At 26.4% G+C, this 17,363-nt stretch overlaps 2 protein-coding genes across 4 annotated transcripts; both read right to left on the bottom strand.

Moving 5' to 3' along the window:
• Positions 1-3,131: 3,131 nt before the first annotated feature.
• Positions 3,132-6,158, bottom strand: LOC112686941 (KICSTOR complex protein ITFG2-like). 2 transcript variants are annotated; one of them, XM_025559441.1, is made up of 7 exons: positions 5,941-6,158; positions 5,453-5,658; positions 5,268-5,392; positions 4,932-5,194; positions 4,676-4,864; positions 4,366-4,603; positions 3,132-3,328 (listed from the first exon to the last, which is right to left on the bottom strand). In XM_025559441.1, the coding sequence occupies exons 2-7, from the start codon at positions 5,631-5,633 to the stop codon at positions 3,161-3,163; spliced, it is 1,164 nt and encodes a 387-aa protein (XP_025415226.1). In that variant the 5' UTR covers positions 5,634-5,658; positions 5,941-6,158; the 3' UTR covers positions 3,132-3,160. The 2 variants fall into 2 exon arrangements, with proteins under 2 accessions (XP_025415226.1, XP_025415225.1); XM_025559440.1 differs by having other exon boundaries at positions 5,268-5,658; positions 5,941-6,157.
• Positions 6,159-7,127: 969 nt separating this feature from the next.
• LOC112687020 (vacuolar protein sorting-associated protein 8 homolog) lies at positions 7,128-14,414 on the bottom strand. 2 transcript variants are annotated; one of them, XM_025559537.1, is made up of 25 exons: positions 14,162-14,414; positions 13,798-13,899; positions 13,608-13,725; positions 13,412-13,531; positions 12,797-12,970; positions 12,424-12,717; positions 12,054-12,272; positions 11,770-11,961; positions 11,459-11,695; positions 11,257-11,379; positions 11,083-11,196; positions 10,909-11,021; positions 10,542-10,710; positions 10,305-10,485; positions 10,043-10,241; positions 9,822-9,960; positions 9,524-9,750; positions 9,301-9,454; positions 9,034-9,161; positions 8,802-8,928; positions 8,630-8,743; positions 7,928-8,051; positions 7,749-7,859; positions 7,407-7,587; positions 7,128-7,326 (listed from the first exon to the last, which is right to left on the bottom strand). In XM_025559537.1, exons 3-25 carry the CDS (start codon positions 13,683-13,685, stop codon positions 7,263-7,265), a joined length of 3,582 nt encoding a protein of 1,193 aa, XP_025415322.1. In that variant the 5' UTR covers positions 13,686-13,725; positions 13,798-13,899; positions 14,162-14,414; the 3' UTR covers positions 7,128-7,262. The 2 variants fall into 2 exon arrangements, with proteins under 2 accessions (XP_025415322.1, XP_025415321.1); XM_025559536.1 differs by having other exon boundaries at positions 13,798-14,012.
• Between the last annotated feature and the right edge of the window lie 2,949 nt (positions 14,415-17,363).

A 17,363-nucleotide genomic window follows, 5' to 3' on the forward strand; every position in this document is an offset into this window, starting at 1 on the left:
AGGAAAACAAAATATCGGGAGACGCACGACGTCGAATGAATGACACGGGAAGAATAAAAATCCAAAACCATTAGATAATAATCTAATCCAGAGTTTCCCAAACTGTGGTCAGTGGACCCCAAGGATCCGCACGTAAACTGGAGGGGATCCGTGAACGTAAATTAAAAATACACAAAATATTTATTAATGTTTTTAATTTTAATTTTTACTAAGGGGTCCGCGATCATTTTTATTTTCTCTAAGGGGTCTGGTAGAGAAAAACTTTGGGAAACGCTTAGGAATCTAATCTAATGTTATCCATGGGTAAACATGCATCTCAATACATTTCGAAGAAACGCGACTATATTTAAAATTGATAAAAAAAACCCCAAAATATAAGCGCGGTATTTTATAGGCGCGCACATGGGAAAGCACGCGCTCAATTTATCAGTTTCTGTTAAATTCAGATAAATAAAAAACGTCCGAAGACCAAGAACCTGATGGGTTGTTTTCTTTGCTCAAGACATCAAAAATATAAAAAAGGACTCGATTTTTGACGACGCATATGACAGAGAGAAATGGAGAGATTTTGTGATGGCAGCAATGGACCTTAATGGACTGGCAAGCTAAGAAGTAAAAATAAGAAGAAAGATAATCAAATAAAACTGTAAATATTAACAGAGAAAGATCTATAATTTTTCTTGTTCAAAAATCGAACTCGAAGGAATTTAAAACTTTTTAATGATGGCTTGTAATGGTATTCACTATATAAAGTGGATTGATAAATATTGCGTACTAACATAATAATCAGCTATTTATCATATAAGTAAGGTTTGGTCATTTCAAAATGTGTGTGAATCTAATTATCTAGAATATTTCACTATATTTATGGTGGTGTTTCAGTGGAGTGTAATATTTTTGGATTAAATTTAACAAATATTAAGAATATGATTAAAATGTTAATAGTTTTTCAATTCCCTGCCTTATGTTATTGTCCCACTGATCATTCAAAATGATAAATTTGCATGGCTTATATTCTGAACAGGTTACTAACAGTTTTCGAAGCCACGCCCCTGGGAGGAAGTGGTTATTGCGCCGAATGGCGACGTTTACTTGCCGTTATGTTATAAAAGTTCCTCAGATCTACGGAAGACCATATGAACAATATCACTTGATGTTCAGATAATTCGAGAATTTTTTCAATGTAGGGATTTATGGTGGTGTTCCGGGGGAATAAAAATGTTTTCATTTAGGTTGTACTAGTATATATAATATTATATAAAATAATAATTTTCTTCGCTTTTGGAAACCAAAGGTGTTTTTTTGGGGTTACCTGGGAGATCTCTTCATTTACATATGAAAAAAGCTATAAATCATTCCTGACTCCGGACAAACATTTTGAATAGCAGCAAGCAATGAGCGTCACTAGAGTCCAAATTTTGAGGTAGCAAAGTTTATTTTTAGAAAGTGAAAATTTAATTTTTTATAGGTTTAATATGATACACTATCTTATGGTCCGTATTGAACTTATCACAAAATATAATTATTTTGGATACAAAAACATTAATATAGTAATATATGTACAGACTTGAATAATAAACATCGATTTTTAAAATCGGTGACTTTTTTTAGGATAGCAAAAATATACCCTTGCTATACCACAAAAATGTCTGGGGTAGCAAAGATACCCCTCGATACCCCTTAGTGACGCCTTTGGCTACAAGACCCTATCTTGCTTGGAGCTTGCACAATTGTTGTTTTTAACGTCAGTTCACCTCGAATTAAATATATTCTTTTTTAATAATGTGGTGAGCTGGACTCGAAAAACTGACTCAGCACGATTTAAAAACAAAATCCACTTTTGTTGCAATGTCGACTGCAATGGCCCAATGGAAACGAAAGGTTCAAGAAAATAAAACAATATTGCTTAGGCTGTTAAGAGTTTATTTTATTCATTGAGATTAAATATTCAGCATTTGTGCACATACGCCTCACATATGTCTGCTTAGAAGTTAAATCATTTAAATAAGTGTGGTGCTGCGTCCATCTTTTATACAAAAATACCCAAATTCAGTACCATAAGTGATTTTAGAACAAGGAAAAGTATCAAAACTTTTGGTTGTTTCAAAATACCTATTAATATTAAAAACATAATATCCGTAAAGCTAAAATATATGAAGGTTAAACAACTATTGGTAATAATATAGTTTTCACCTGTTAACGTTTAATAAAACAAAAAATCATAATATTAAAATAATATTTATAGTAAACAACTTATGAGTACAAGGAAAACAGGGTGATAAGGAAAATATCCGATACATAAATTTCAAAATAACCATCAGCGTATAATGCAAAGTGGTTGTTCCCTGTATATAAACTTTATAAAATTATTTTTTGTTGGTGTAAAATTCTATGTACAACTTATATTTTATTTTATTATTTTTGCTGTAATGTACGAACAAAGGCAAATTAAAAAAAAAAAAAACATAATATGTTGAATTAGGCTATTATTATTTAAATTGTGTTGTATGTACGCATATTGAAAAAAAGAGTTGTTATTTATTGGTTTATAAACTGTTACATAATCGAATGGTACACATCATTACAATTACAACCTAATGATACTATATTTTCACAGTTAAGCTTTTTTTATTTTAAAAATATAATTTATTATAATCATACAATCTCAATAAATAATTAGGCATGGAATGAAGGTGCAATATATCGGTAAACAAGTTCATTGCATTTAGCACAAAAAAATATTACACATGTTGTTAATGTATGCATCATTTAAGTAATAGGTGAAAAATAAAATAATATAGAATTTAATAAATGATAAAAATAATGCCATAAAATCATATAAATTTTAAAATACTTAATTTTCTTTCATACATTTATGTCATTCATACTCTACCTATTAAAAGAATTTTTCAATATTAATTCAATATATAATTTAATTTTTCATTTTGTAACTAAATAATAATTTAGTTTTCACCTAAATCACATTTCATGTGGGAGTCATAGACCAATTTTCATTTTTTTTTTTCGAATATTTAGTATAAATGTTTAATAATAATCAAACTAACAAAAATTTAACTTATATAAAATATTATACTAATATATAAAAAATGATAAAAATAAACCAATAATAATGAACTAAAATGATAAACATTTTAATATATTAACTATCATTATGATTAAATCTATAAAGACATGTGTTGATTAATTTTTTTCTTAGTGGTCCTTCATAGTTGTTTATTAGTTTTGAAAGTTGATTGTCATTTTCAATACATTTTGTTAAGCTCTCCGTACAAGTGTTTGGTAATTTCATATCAAAATAGATACATACCTAAAAATATATACTATAATATAATATCTAATATAATTAAAAATTCAGTTTTATTATGTTCAGTGGTATGGTGAACTTTACGAAGAGGCAATGGAAAATTTACTGACAAGTGACAACTACCTACTAACTAATCAAAAACACCTGCCATATAAATGGCTTTTGAGGGGTATTTGTTATAGAATATAAAGTATAGTCTATGCTAAACACCAAGGGTGTCCAACCTACAGTCCATCAAGCTATTCAAACCAGCCTGTCAAATTTACTAATATTTTTTCAATATTATTCCAAATTTAAAAAAATGTGCACATAAAATTATTTCAATATTTAGCTCCATTTATGTGCACAGGTATTTTCAAAAATTTAATACATCAAATCTAAGTATAGAACTAGTTTAAGTAACAATAATTTACACGTAACACTGTTGATTGGAACTATAAAGTTTGATGCAAAACATTAAGAAATTTTAAAATAAAAGCAATTCAACATTTCTCATTACATAAATACTCATATCTCAATAAAACAAATGTTGAATAATGAAAATAAAAATAAATATTCATTTTTCTAAAATCTAAATAAATCTTATATTTTCTTATCTATTGTTAAACTTCATTACCTCTCTATTCAATCTATACAATTTTAATCCGCAATGCCAAAACGTATCTCAAATTTGGCCCACCCTTAAAAAAATGTTGGAGACCCCTGCTATTGACTATAAATTATTGTACTACATTATATTATAGAATAGTTTATTTTAATGTAAACATGTTATGCACTATTTTAGAGTGGAAAAAAATGTAATTTATCGTAGATAGGTTAGTTGTAGTTAATATATTCATGACTCGTCCATCCCTAAAATATTCAGAGGCAATTGATGCTCAAATAAGCCTTCGCCTTACCACTGGTAATGTTCTTAATATACAAATTTAAACGTCAAACAATTTTATCATTTTCAATAATGTATTCAGACAATTTAATTGATCAAATATGGAAAATTTTCACCTCAAAAAATTTAATATTATTTCATAAATTTTACATACTTTATGTGAAATAGTAATAAATACAAAACAAGAAACAGGTTTTGTATTCGATCTTGCTGTATACATTCCAGAACAAAAAGCAGTAATAGGTTCTCCAAGTTTAAATGTTGAAACTTGTTTTTTCTGATCTATAATAAAGGTTTCTCCATTCCATGAACATGCTATTAAGAAATCAGAGCCACTTTCTGTTATAGACAACTTATTTAAATAAAACACTTCATGTTCAATGTTCTTAGACCTTTAAAACCAAAATAAGTATATAATATTTATTATTATTCATTATTTATAAATTTATAGTGATAAGTTTTACCATATAATTGATTCTTGTTTTGCCAACATTAATAAACCATCCGAAGTAGCAATGGCATAAAAATTATCATTTATATCATTAACATCATCTTTACTTTTATCTATCTTGATATTACCAATCATCTCTGAAGAAATTGAAGGATTACGAAGTTCTAAGTTAAATTCATTTTCATAATCAATTATTTTTTCACTAAAATAATAAATATGTACGGCTTACATAATTAAAATAATTTTTATAATAATTTGAATTGCCTTACAACATGAGCTCTGGAAAAGCAATGGGACAATAAATACGCAATGCAGTGACACCTGGTTGAGAAACAAGCAAACATGGTCGACCATTTATGTCCTTAATCATTATGATTGAACCAATTTGGTTACCACATTCCCACTTATGTAATGGAACTAGTCGCCCAGCAGCCGCACTTTGACTCCAACGATAAGATCGTATCACTCTATCCGTTAAACCAACAATTAACTCTAACATTCCATCTGCATCAATATCACCTAATAAAAGTACCTAAAATTATTATTACATCAACAAATGTTTTCAATACATAATGCATTTTATTTTTATTATTCAAAATATATACTTTAGTGTTTGCCGGAATTCGCTGAACATGTACCGGTTCAAGTTTTACAATACATTCGTCAGTTGTCTCTGATTTACTTAATTTCAAACATAAATATATATGACACCAACCATCACCGGATATAACTATAAGAGTATTACTACCACAATTCATTAAATCTCCAATAGCTATTGCCGTAATTATACCCAATCCAGATATTTTCTGTATTTGCCGTTGTCCTTTAAAAATATAAAGATCACCTTCCATGTTGCCAACAACTAATTCTATATCATTATCATTGTCAACATCACCTAGTGCAACGGCACTTTTAAACACATTTCCAGGTAGCTCAAAATCAAAATGATCAACAAAAGTTGCAATATTCATTTTGATAATAATTAGGTACGTTAATCTGAAAACAAAATATTTAATTTAAACATTTTTATTTTTTTCAATGAAATGTAATCTATTAATTTAGAATTATTACTGACAATATTGCAAGATAATTAGTTACCGAAATAGAAAAATGATAAAAATAAATAAATGCCTTTTAAAAGAAAGAGTTGATTATATTAAATTTGTAGATAACGATAGAAAATTAAAAAAAACCAATTTAACAAAATTATCACAAAAATTAAACCTAGTTTTTCGGCTAAAGATGTTTAAAATACAAGGTGTGTAAATATTTATTTACTTTATGATTCCCAACTAAAGCACAATGCAACTTTGAATTAGTTTTTATTTTGTCCTAAATATATTTTATCTATTAAACATTTTTCTGTTTTTTCGACGTCAAACAATAGCATATAATTGATACATTAAAAATTAAAGTATTGTAAATCCTTAAAAATAAAACTTAAACATTAATAGAGAACGAAATCGGCTATATTCCAGAAAAATAACACTACTAAAAACATGATATCAGTGTTTCGTGTCATATCACTCTTTGTTCTATGGTATTAACACAGATATCTATATTATTCATTATAATATAGATTATCTGTGGGTATTAACGGCAACACGTGATTGCTTATCATAATGTAGATTACACACTAGGCGATTCGAACGCCACGTTTCTCAAAAATGAAAAGCGCGCCAACACTTTATATTCTGTGATATACTAGTTATGTTTGAAAGGAAACATATCTACGACGTCCGTGTAGTAGGTAAAAACAAAAAAAAAAAAAATAATGGATTGCTTAAATATGCAAGAATACAAAAATGTTGTAGATGTATTCAAAAACGTAAAATATCGGAATCAGGGGTACAACGACCAGTAATAGTGATTTAATAATGTTTAGTATCTGTGTATTCGCATGCATGCTCTTTCATATACATAATATATTTAAAATCGGTAAAGTAAAACTTGCTAATAGTGCGCATTCAAGAAACTATGTATCTGCATTTGAATATGAAATCTGGAAAAGTACTTACCACCAATATTTCAAGAATTTTTAAACAAAGATATAGTTATTTGTATTTTTGTTTTTAATTTTTAATTTATTTCTAATTTTTAATAAATAATAATAAATACTTTTAATTTATATTTTACGGTTATTTAGTGCATATTTTAGCGGTTATTATTGTATTTTTAAATTCTTTAAGTCTAGATTCTATTAATTATAAATGCAAGATACTAAGTGCAACACTCATTGTAACTTATCAAATAAATATACTACAGATTTTAAAATTGATTATTTGGTATTCCTATTAACATGTTGACTGCTAATGTCAACAAGTATTTCCTTTTATTCAATGAAAAAACAACATAACTTTCAGAAATTTGCTTAAGTAAGAACCAAGTTGCAGTCAACATGTTGAAGAATTTATTTATAATTGACAATGTAAAAATATAATGATATAATAAAATAAACAACAATAAAACTGATAGTATAATGTAGGATAAGGTTATTAATTGACTACAATTGAAATAAACAAAAAAATAATAAAAAATATTTAACAATGATAAACAACAAAAATAAGTAAATATTTAAAACTTAATATTGCATTTAAATATTAGTTGCATAATGTGCACGTTGTGTGCAGACCCAAACAATCAGAATGAAATCCATGGCCACATCTAATAAAAAATAAAAATAAAAGTGAATACATATTAGAGTAAATATATTAGGATGTGACTTATTTGAGTAAAATACTCACCTGAATACAAACATGGGTTCCAATATAAATTTTTGTTTACATGAGGAACATATTATAGGATTCGATATACCATGTTTGGCTACATTTAACGCTTTAGCCAATTGATTATGTAAATCACCATGAAGCAATCCTTCTGATAACTTTAACATTTCCAATTCGTACTGACATTTATCAATTAAACCTAAATTTAATTTGTATTAATATACATTAATAAATATATGTTTAAAATCCTTAAATATAAATAAGTATGAAATATAATTAAAAACCTTATGATGCATTACACTTTTTAAGTTTGGACATAACTAAGGTATTTAGTGTATAATAATATAATACTTATTTTACCCATTATTAGATTCCTGAAATGACCAACAGTGCCTGTAGAACTATTTATTAGCAAATGCATTTCAGTGGCTAAATTAAGGTCACTGATATCCAAAATTTTTCGTAAATGTTCTAAATAACATAAATGACAAAGAAATAAAATATAATTCAATAGAAAGTAACATATAAATTGAAAATACCGTGTGATTGAAGACTAAGAAGACATTGTAATATTGGTAACCACGTAGATTTTGGATCAAGCACAGCCGATCCTCTTTGAGCTAATGCTATTAAAGCTTCAGTACATTCTTCAACAGAATTTTCCTAGGAAAATAATTAATAATTACAGTTTAATGAAAAATATTCAAGATAAAATTATATTTCTAATTTTATACAAATGTCTAATTTATTTAGCACAAAATCCTCAATGAATTGATGATGAGATAAAATTAAATAATCATCTGAGACACAGGTTTCTACATTATCAAAAGCCTATGTCAGATAAGTTATTCTGTAATCATATATGAAAAATTGCAGGAGTGAAATTCATAACAATAAACTATCATAGTTTTTGTTAAATCAAAAATGAATAACACTTTTTTTTTATGAAGGGCTACTTATAGAAAGTTAATTATACATAACTTATTTCTTATAAAACTTAAAATACTTATTAATTATAAAAGGCAATAAAAATTGTAAAGGTAAAAATAATTATTAGTTTTACTATAAGTCTACATACATTTTATTAATTAATTAAATTAAATTAAAAAAAAAAAAAAATTGATTGATAAATTTATGTAGATTTGTAGTAAAACTAATTTTTTTGAATATGTAAAATGTTTGTTACACATACACACACACACATATATATAATATTTATAATTGATTAACTATCTACTAACCTCTTGTATGGCTTCCTGCAGTTTATTGAATAATAAATCAAATGCTCCCTGAAAATCACCTAATCTTTCCAGCAACATTGCAGTAACATTATCCAACCCGGCTCCTCTTGTGGCCTAAAATTATTCAAGTTATAAAATTTCAATAGTAAACACATATATAGTTATCTCTTACAGCCATTGCTTTTGTTAAATGTAATGAATCATTAGATTTTACAAAATCCAATACAGCATTTGGTTCATACTGACATAAAAGTTCCATGTAATGAGTACATAGTGTAACATCGGAATTTATATATGGTCTAAAAATAAAATCCAATATTAATTTTAGTAAATCAAATGATAAACAGGTAACAGTATTACATAAAAAATAACATTACAAATAATAATCTGAAATCTTTACTTACATTGCACCTTTTAAGAAGAGAAATTTTTGATGATTTGTTTTTATTTGATTAATAACATCAGACATATATTTTTGATAAAATGTACCAAAAATTAAACCACATTTACCAGCATCTATTTCCAATAATACCTGTATTGAATCAATAATAATAAAATTTTATTTAATTTGTACTAAATAATGAGTAGATTAAAATCATAAAATAAACATTTATTAGATAAATATTTTAACAAAAAAAATAAATAAATTTTAATATTTTTATTTTATTTGCCTTTAAATTGTCATAAGATAGCTGTTCAAAATATTCTGGTTTTGAACTGATGAATGAAAATATCTGATGTTTTTTTGAATCATCAAGTATATAATATTTAAACATCTGACTAAAATCTCCACGTTCAGCATAAATATCTCTGCATACAGCATAACTGAAAAATAACAGTTAAAAATTAAACCTACATGATACAACTTACTTTTTTATTTAAGTTCTAACTCACAATTTAGCTTGTTCAGCAATTTTCAATACATCAGGATTATCATCAAAAGCACCTGAGCGTATTAGTTGAATAAATGCTTTTTCCCGATCTTCAAAAGGTGTGGTTTGTTCTGAAGATATCAACATTGATATAACAGCTTCAAAGACCTTTTTATCCGGTTTTATACAATTATCTTGTTCTTGTTGCCATTGTACTATAAATGCATATACTAAACCCAGTTGATTGGACTAAATATAAAAATTGTTTAGTTGGAAAATATTCAATTTTAAATGTATCAAGTAATAATGTATATGCATACTTTTAAATCTTTGCTATTCATTGTCAGAGATGATAAAATACAACAAATACGTTGTTTTTGCTGACTTGTAAAATGATGATCAGAAAATGCCATAGAAAGTACATTTAGAAACTCAGTAGTATTGAATTTAAGCAAGATTCTATAGTATATACAAAAAATTAAAAAATTTCATACATATATTTTTAAATAGTTATAACTACATTCGTTTAAAATATATTTACCTTAAATATGGATATATATCTTCATCATCTTTTGATTTTATACTGTGTTGAGAACAAAGGAATTGTACAATATTGTTTCTCACCACATCCTGTAAATGTTGAGGTATATCTCCTCTATTTGGATAAGCAATTCCTAGTAAACATCCACTCATATAAATCAAAATTTTGTTTCCGAGTTCTATAGTTAAATCTTTATACTCTAAAAATACACATACATTAATGAATTAAATATTTTAAATAAAAGTTTATTCTTTAATTATACCTCCATTTGATGATGTAGTAATTTTAGGAACAAGTTCTTGTAAGGGTGCAATATAATCTTCTAATGCTCTTGTCCAAATACTTATGAGACCATCATATAGTGAATGACCCCTTGCTAAATGTAGAGATTGTTCAATGTCTAAACATTCAACTTTTATATTGAGCATACATTTTTCAAGTTCCTGCATTATAAGATTAAACTTACTGTTGAACAATAAAAGTAATTAAATTAAAATACCTCCAATTGATTAGTTTGTGAAAGGTATGCAAATAACTTTTGAACTATAACTGTTGGCACTTCATCAAATTGACCTTCGAATAAATAATTCTTTAAACAATCCAAATATACTTTATAAGCAGATTCAATTGACTCTATTCCATCCCATAAACGATCAAATAATAGATCTCTGGAAAAATTAAATTTATAACAATAAACTATTCTAAATCAAAGATTTGTTTAAAAATAAATGCTCAATTTCTTATGTAATATAAAATTTAAATATTATATTAAATTACAATTAAATGACTTTTCTTATTTGTTTTCACAATTTATTATTTAACACTATTTTGTATAAATGACAAATTTTCACAATCATACAACTTACGTTTTTTGCAAATGCACACATATATCAAATACAATTGGAATACCTTCTTTATAATTTGTAGAATTATTCATATCAACCATTGACTCAATATAAAGAGATACTATGTCAATAACCTGATAAATTATAAAATTAATTTATAGTTAAGCAAAAAATACAAAATAAATTATAATATACCTTTTCCTTTACAATTCTATGTCTATGAGCTCGTGTGCCTCTAAGGCCAAGAACAGCTTTGCCTCTTTCTTCCAAAAAATCAACACCTAATTGTAATGCATCACCAAAAAGTTTCTATAACATATGAAATGTAAGACTTTACAAAGTTATTGTTATGAATATTAAAAATATTACTTTATCAGTCAAACTATCTAAACGTTCAATCCAACTTCTAATACTTATAATGTGAATATTTTTCTTGCCTAATAATATTAATTGACTATTATAACCATGAACTGCACTATAACAACATATATCCTAACAAAACCAACAATGTATTAAATTAACATATTTAATTTAATTTTATTGTAATTTATTTTATAAATAAATTACTTACTAAATGTTGACTATCTATACCATCATAATAACTGGAAGTATAGACTAATGAAATGTTCAAAACATCTGAACATTCCATTTCATCTCCAACACGAACATCAACAAGATACACTTTTTCAGATGAGTCCATAGTCAATAATGTGCGAGCATTCATCCAGCTACATGCAAGAATTGTGTATGGTAATGTTATTTTTTGTAAAGTACAACAACAAAGACAATCTTGGTCATTCATATTGACCTATTTTGAATATAAATTATATATTTAATTATCTGCTACATTAGAACTTATAAATAACATAATAAAAAAAATACCTGATAAAAGTAAACTGTATCGTCTCGTGTAAAAGCTAATACTGGATCCATTATTTTGTGACTTGAATTTGTTGTTTTATTAAATTGTATAATTACAAATTGCCAAGATAATAGAGGTAAACATGGACGTGAGGAAATTATATTTTGTGATAATAATAATTCAGTATTTGGACGAATTGTTACAATAATTAACTTGAAATTAAAATTAAAATAACTTTATGAATACAACTAATAGTAATAAAATGTTGAATTTTTAAATGGTTCACAACCAACAATAAATTTACTTTTGATAAAGTTGCCATTGCAATTATTATATATCCATTCATAGGATGGCTAGACAATTGATTGAATAACAATGGTTCAATACAACATACTCTTCCACGACCGCCAGAAAACAAACATTTTGGTTCCACACTTCGTATGCCAAAATTTCTTTTGAAATTTAACTCAAAAACTGAACCAGCACTATCATTTACAACAGCTAAATTAGGTAAATCTGTAAACTGAAATATGAGGTATAATAATAAAATAAATTATTTACAGATAATTATTTATTTGCTCACAAATGTTTCAAAGTTGCTGATTCAAAATAAAAAATAATCAATGATAATTAATCAATCAATAAAAAATTTTTTATGATAATTTAAAATTTACCTTTAGATGTAATACTGCAGTGTCTGGAGTATGAGCATCATTCATAACTCGTAATGTTTTGCAAGTAGTAGAAGACGAATCAAACATTATTATTGTTCCATTAATGTATCCAACTAATAGTCTAGAACAATCATGGTTAAAATCTATAGCTGATACTGCACCACAGTCCACTGCTTCATGATACCATAGGAATGTTTGTGAGGAATCAAATAAAATCATAAAACCTTTGGTAGTACCAATGGAAATGAGAAGTGAATATTTAATAGCAGTAGGTTGTCCAGCATTAAATCGATCCTAATACATAAATAGTAAATATAAATTATTTTTGAACTTATAAATTATTTTAAAAAGCATATTGATTAAAGATACTAACACAAAATGATTGCATTTGATTAGATACAGGCTTTAAAACAGTATGGCGTAAAATCCGTCCTGGATCTGATTTTATACTTAAACTTTTGGGTAATTTTTCTATGAGTAAGCGATTGCTACAAGAACTACCTAATGAAGCAGAATCAGCTCCTGAATCATACCATGGTACTTTTAACTAAAAATCAAACATAATATCACTAATTTATTACAAATATTTTTTTTATTTGGTAAGCTATTTACAGTTAAAATACTGTCATAATAAAAATGTATAATCAATTTCAAATAAAAATATAAGTAACATGTATGAATGTATATTCTTTAATAATTAAAGAATATGTATATATATATATATTTATTTATATTTATATTTTTATAATTTAAAATGTTGACTGTTACATTTATAAAAAAAAAATAATTCTCAATAAAATTTGAACTTTGTTAATGTATTTATTCCTATTGTTTATTTTTTTAAGTTAAGTCTGATTAAATTAATACAATTGGTTCTCATTACATTTAAATATATTGTTTTGTAATATGATTTTACTCAAAAACATGGTTTGAATCAATCAAGTAATATAAATTGTTATAAATAATTCCATTTTATCTACAAATTTACTTTGTTCTGATAGACAGTCAGATCATCTTCACTCATTAAGGATAAATTTTCATCGTTTAGTATACTTTCTACAGTTGGAATGTCATTAACTTTAGGAATATTGAATTCTGCGTCATCAATCTGAATGAAAAGAAGTATAATGAGAATATTAATTATAAATAAACTGTATAATCGTAATAGGGATATAATTATATACTTCAGATGAACCCAGATCCAATGATTCTAATATGTTCATCAATGATTGTTTTTCTTGGTCCATTGCATTGGCTTCCATTTCATCTAAAATGGATTGGTTATTTGTTTATTTGTACATTCTATATTTGAACAGATAATTCAAAATATTAATATTACATGAACTATTACAAATCATATAACTGATGACCTACCAGACAGAAATACTGGCAATAGATGAATATCAGTAAGGACAAAATTTGGCTGTTCATGTGAATAAATCATGAGACATCATTATGTTATCACACATGAACAATCTGAAAAATTAAAAATATCTATCTGATGCTGTGTGGTTTAGACACATTTTTTTTTTTTGTCTCTCCAGACAAATCGAATACAAATTTCCTTTAGTCAAAACAACATTTGCCTCCTATGACCAAAAATATATTAAAAATCGTAATATCTACTGGTGAAAAGTGACAGAATGTGTTAACCAACAGCATGATCAACGAACTGTTCGCATACTCCCAGTTATATGGGATAATAAAACATAAATTATTCACTTTAGTCGGTAATTACCTTATCAAATAATTGTAAAACGGACCCCGCGGTGCATCTCTGATTGTTAAAGATCACGGATCGAAGACGATCTTCATGATCTTGAATTTGATGATCAGTGATCTTGTGATCACATTATTAATATTGTTGTTGGAATTGAATTGAAATTCGAAGGCGCTTTTATCCATCTTATCATGACTAACGTTGTAAAATTGATACGAACTATTTCTTGAATCTTACTACGTGCAACCGATAGATAGGGCTGTATTTTAAGTAATTTTCGTGACCAACTTTACAGTTAATCGAAAATACATTGCTTAAAAAAATATGTTACAAAAATTCATTGGTGTATCTAATTAGAAAATAATGAATGAAAACAAAGATGACATATTCAATTAATTCGAAAAACTCAGAAAAACCCAGAAAAATTAATAGAAATGAAAAAGAAAGTTTAAAATAAAAATTATGGAATGTTCTATATTAAGTTTTTAATGTATATTTACTATTTGATAAATAAATAAATTTTATAATAATATTAATTACACTGTTGAAGTTAATAAATATTTGTTATTATTAATTTATATTATAGAACGGTGATGGAGGGGGAGGGGTGATAAAAGCCCCCTAAGCTGCCTCATATTTAGCATACTCACAAATAATTTTAGAACTACATTCCTGCTCTTAACTATTAATACATATTTATGTTTAATATTATAAATAAATTATTACATAATATCATACTATCTCATGATGACCCTAGATCCACGTTTCCATGACAAAATATATTACAAGAATCTATTGATAATCCAATGGAAACTAATAACGCTGGAAACAAAAATTATCTTCCTCTACCAACATTTTTTAAAGGTATAGTAATATATACATAATTCAATACAAAGTAGAACTAAAACAAAAATAAGTGGTTGTTTACAATACAAGATATATATCATTGCACTCGCAATACACAGATTATTATGCGCAATGTTGCTGTGTAAAATAATTGTTTGTTTTTTTTATTTTTTCTTCATGAACGGTAATCTGCTATCTAGTTGCCCAACAATTGTGGGTCTGATATCCAATAGTTTCCGTGGAAAAAACATTTTTTTTATCTTAAATTGATAAAAATTATATCGTTAGATCTGCTATAAATATTGGAATAATAGCTATGGAATTAAATTAAAATGTTTACTGTTTTGAAAGGTATTTATCAAGATTATTCATTTTATTTCACTCAGAGATGAATTGATAATACATTTTTGTGAAAAGTTTTTGTTTTTTATTTCATTGAGCATGCTACCTAGTCACCTAGCGAATGTGGGTTCACAATCCAATATTCACCGACGAAAAAAATTATTTTTCTAGATTTTACTTGGATTGATAAAAATGATATCATTAGATCCGGTTCGAAACTATAAATGTAATTATGATAACATTTTTCAATTTTGTCAAATTATAATTGATTTTAGAGAGGTTTCTAATTGTTATGTATTCCGAGATGAAAAGCATGTAGATCAACTAAATATTGTTATATTTCAATCTTATGTGGGCCCTGGGGCCCCCACAACTCTAAATCCGACCCTGATCATACGAAATTAAATCATATATATTATATATATATATTTGAAATCTTGAAAATGGTTTTCAAATTCTATTGATAATTTTTCCATCATACTCACAAAATGATTTGTCGGAACGTCAATAAAAGTATTTTTTTTAATTTCTTGGCACGTTTTAAAATGTAAAATATTATGCATTAATATTTGGTTTTTAAAAAGTTGTAATTTTATTTCAAACGATTTTACATCACTTATCAGCAGTGGCGGATTTAGCGTTTTGGCGCCTCTAGACTTAATTACTCTGCCCCTCCCCCCATCATTCTACCAAGGAACCAACAATATTTGGTCTAAACCCTTCTCTTCAAATTCTATTCAGTTTTTTTATCAAAAAAAAAAAAAAAAAAATAGAAAATCTTTAAAATAGAAAACTTCTAAAAATAAAATATTTCATGTCTATTATTTTACTTAGATACAATTATTACCAGTACAAATAAACAATGCTTATACAGTCACATAACGGAAATATAAATAGCCAGATATGAAAATACCTATAGTCGGATAGTCGGATGTTCCCAATAAGTACATAGGTACTAATAAGTTATTAATAATAACTAGTAGGTAAGTAACTGTTATTATTTTATTACAAATGAAATATTTTCAAATTGCAATAATAATTGTAATATTCTTACTATAGCCTATAGGTACGTATCATACAATGTACATATTAATATATTATTATAACTTTTTAATATTATTTTTATTCGCATTTATATGACAAATAATGACAAATATAAAAAACATGTTTTAAAATAAATATACCTAATTAGTCAATAATAACACTTAATTCTATAAAAAAAAAATCCGCCCTTCCAAAAAAGCCGCTCTAGGCTATAAGCCTTTTAGCCTGCCCCTAATCCGCCATTGCTTATAAGTTCGAAAATAGTTCTAGTCATAAATTCGATAAGTGAACAAAGATGATATTATATTCGATAAAATGTACAATGGATATACCTAATGTATATTTATTATACATATATATATATTTATATATTTATTTACTATTGAATATTTTATTGAAATTAACAAAAAAAAAAAAAAAACGTGATGTATATCGATCCACAGTATAAATATGAATTTCGAATGTGGCCCGTAAGTTGAAAAAGGTTGGGCACGCCTGCCATATACGATTAATTACTATATCTTACAGCAGTGGTTTTCAACCTTTTTAACCATGCGGCACACTATCACCAACAAAATTTTCGCGGCACACCAATCCATAAATTATGTGAACAATATTATATATATATATAAATATATATGTATGTATACTATTTACAGTCTACTCCAGTGGTTCCCAAACTGTGAGGCGCGCCTCCCTTGGGAGGCGCAAGCTTTTGGCAGGGGAGGCGCGAGCCGCTTGGTAAATATTGATATTTTTGAATCAACAATAATTTTGTTGAAATGTCATAACTATTCCAAACAAATATTTCATATTGATGAAAAAAAATAATAATAAACCAAATTACTCTATAGAATTGCTTATCTATGTATTATAAAATCAATGGTATTACTTAAAGTACAATAATATACTTGATTCGGTGATTTCCGTAAATGTCGTTACAGCATTATCGCATTATCGATAACCGAATATTATTGCGTCTACCCTA

The sequence above is a fragment of the Sipha flava genome, unplaced genomic scaffold (genome assembly GCF_003268045.1).
Source record: "Sipha flava isolate LNK unplaced genomic scaffold, YSA_version1 32_pilon_pilon, whole genome shotgun sequence".
NCBI classification, from domain to species: Eukaryota; Metazoa; Arthropoda; class Insecta; order Hemiptera; family Aphididae; genus Sipha; species Sipha flava.

What these genes read in the sequence shown, in the direction of transcription:
- LOC112686941 (XM_025559440.1), bottom strand. Translation starts at nt 5,633, where the DNA reads ATGAATATTGCAACTTTTGTTGATCATTTTGATTTTGAGCTACCTGGA. An exon ending in GAATTCCGGCAAACACTAAA is followed by an intron (nt 5,195 to 5,267) that starts GTATATATTTTG and finishes TAATAATTTTAG; the next exon opens with GTACTTTTATTAGGTGATAT. An exon ending in GCTTTTCCAGAGCTCATGTT is followed by an intron (nt 4,865 to 4,931) that starts GTAAGGCAATTC and finishes TTATTATTTTAG; the next exon opens with TGAAAAAATAATTGATTATG.
- LOC112687020 (XM_025559537.1), bottom strand. Translation starts at nt 13,685, where the DNA reads ATGGAAGCCAATGCAATGGACCAAGAAAAACAATCATTGATGAACATA. An exon ending in ATCAAATGCAATCATTTTGT is followed by an intron (nt 12,718 to 12,796) that starts GTTAGTATCTTT and finishes TTTATGTATTAG; the next exon opens with GATCGATTTAATGCTGGACA. An exon ending in TAGATAGTTTGACTGATAAA is followed by an intron (nt 11,197 to 11,256) that starts GTAATATTTTTA and finishes CATATGTTATAG; the next exon opens with AAACTTTTTGGTGATGCATT.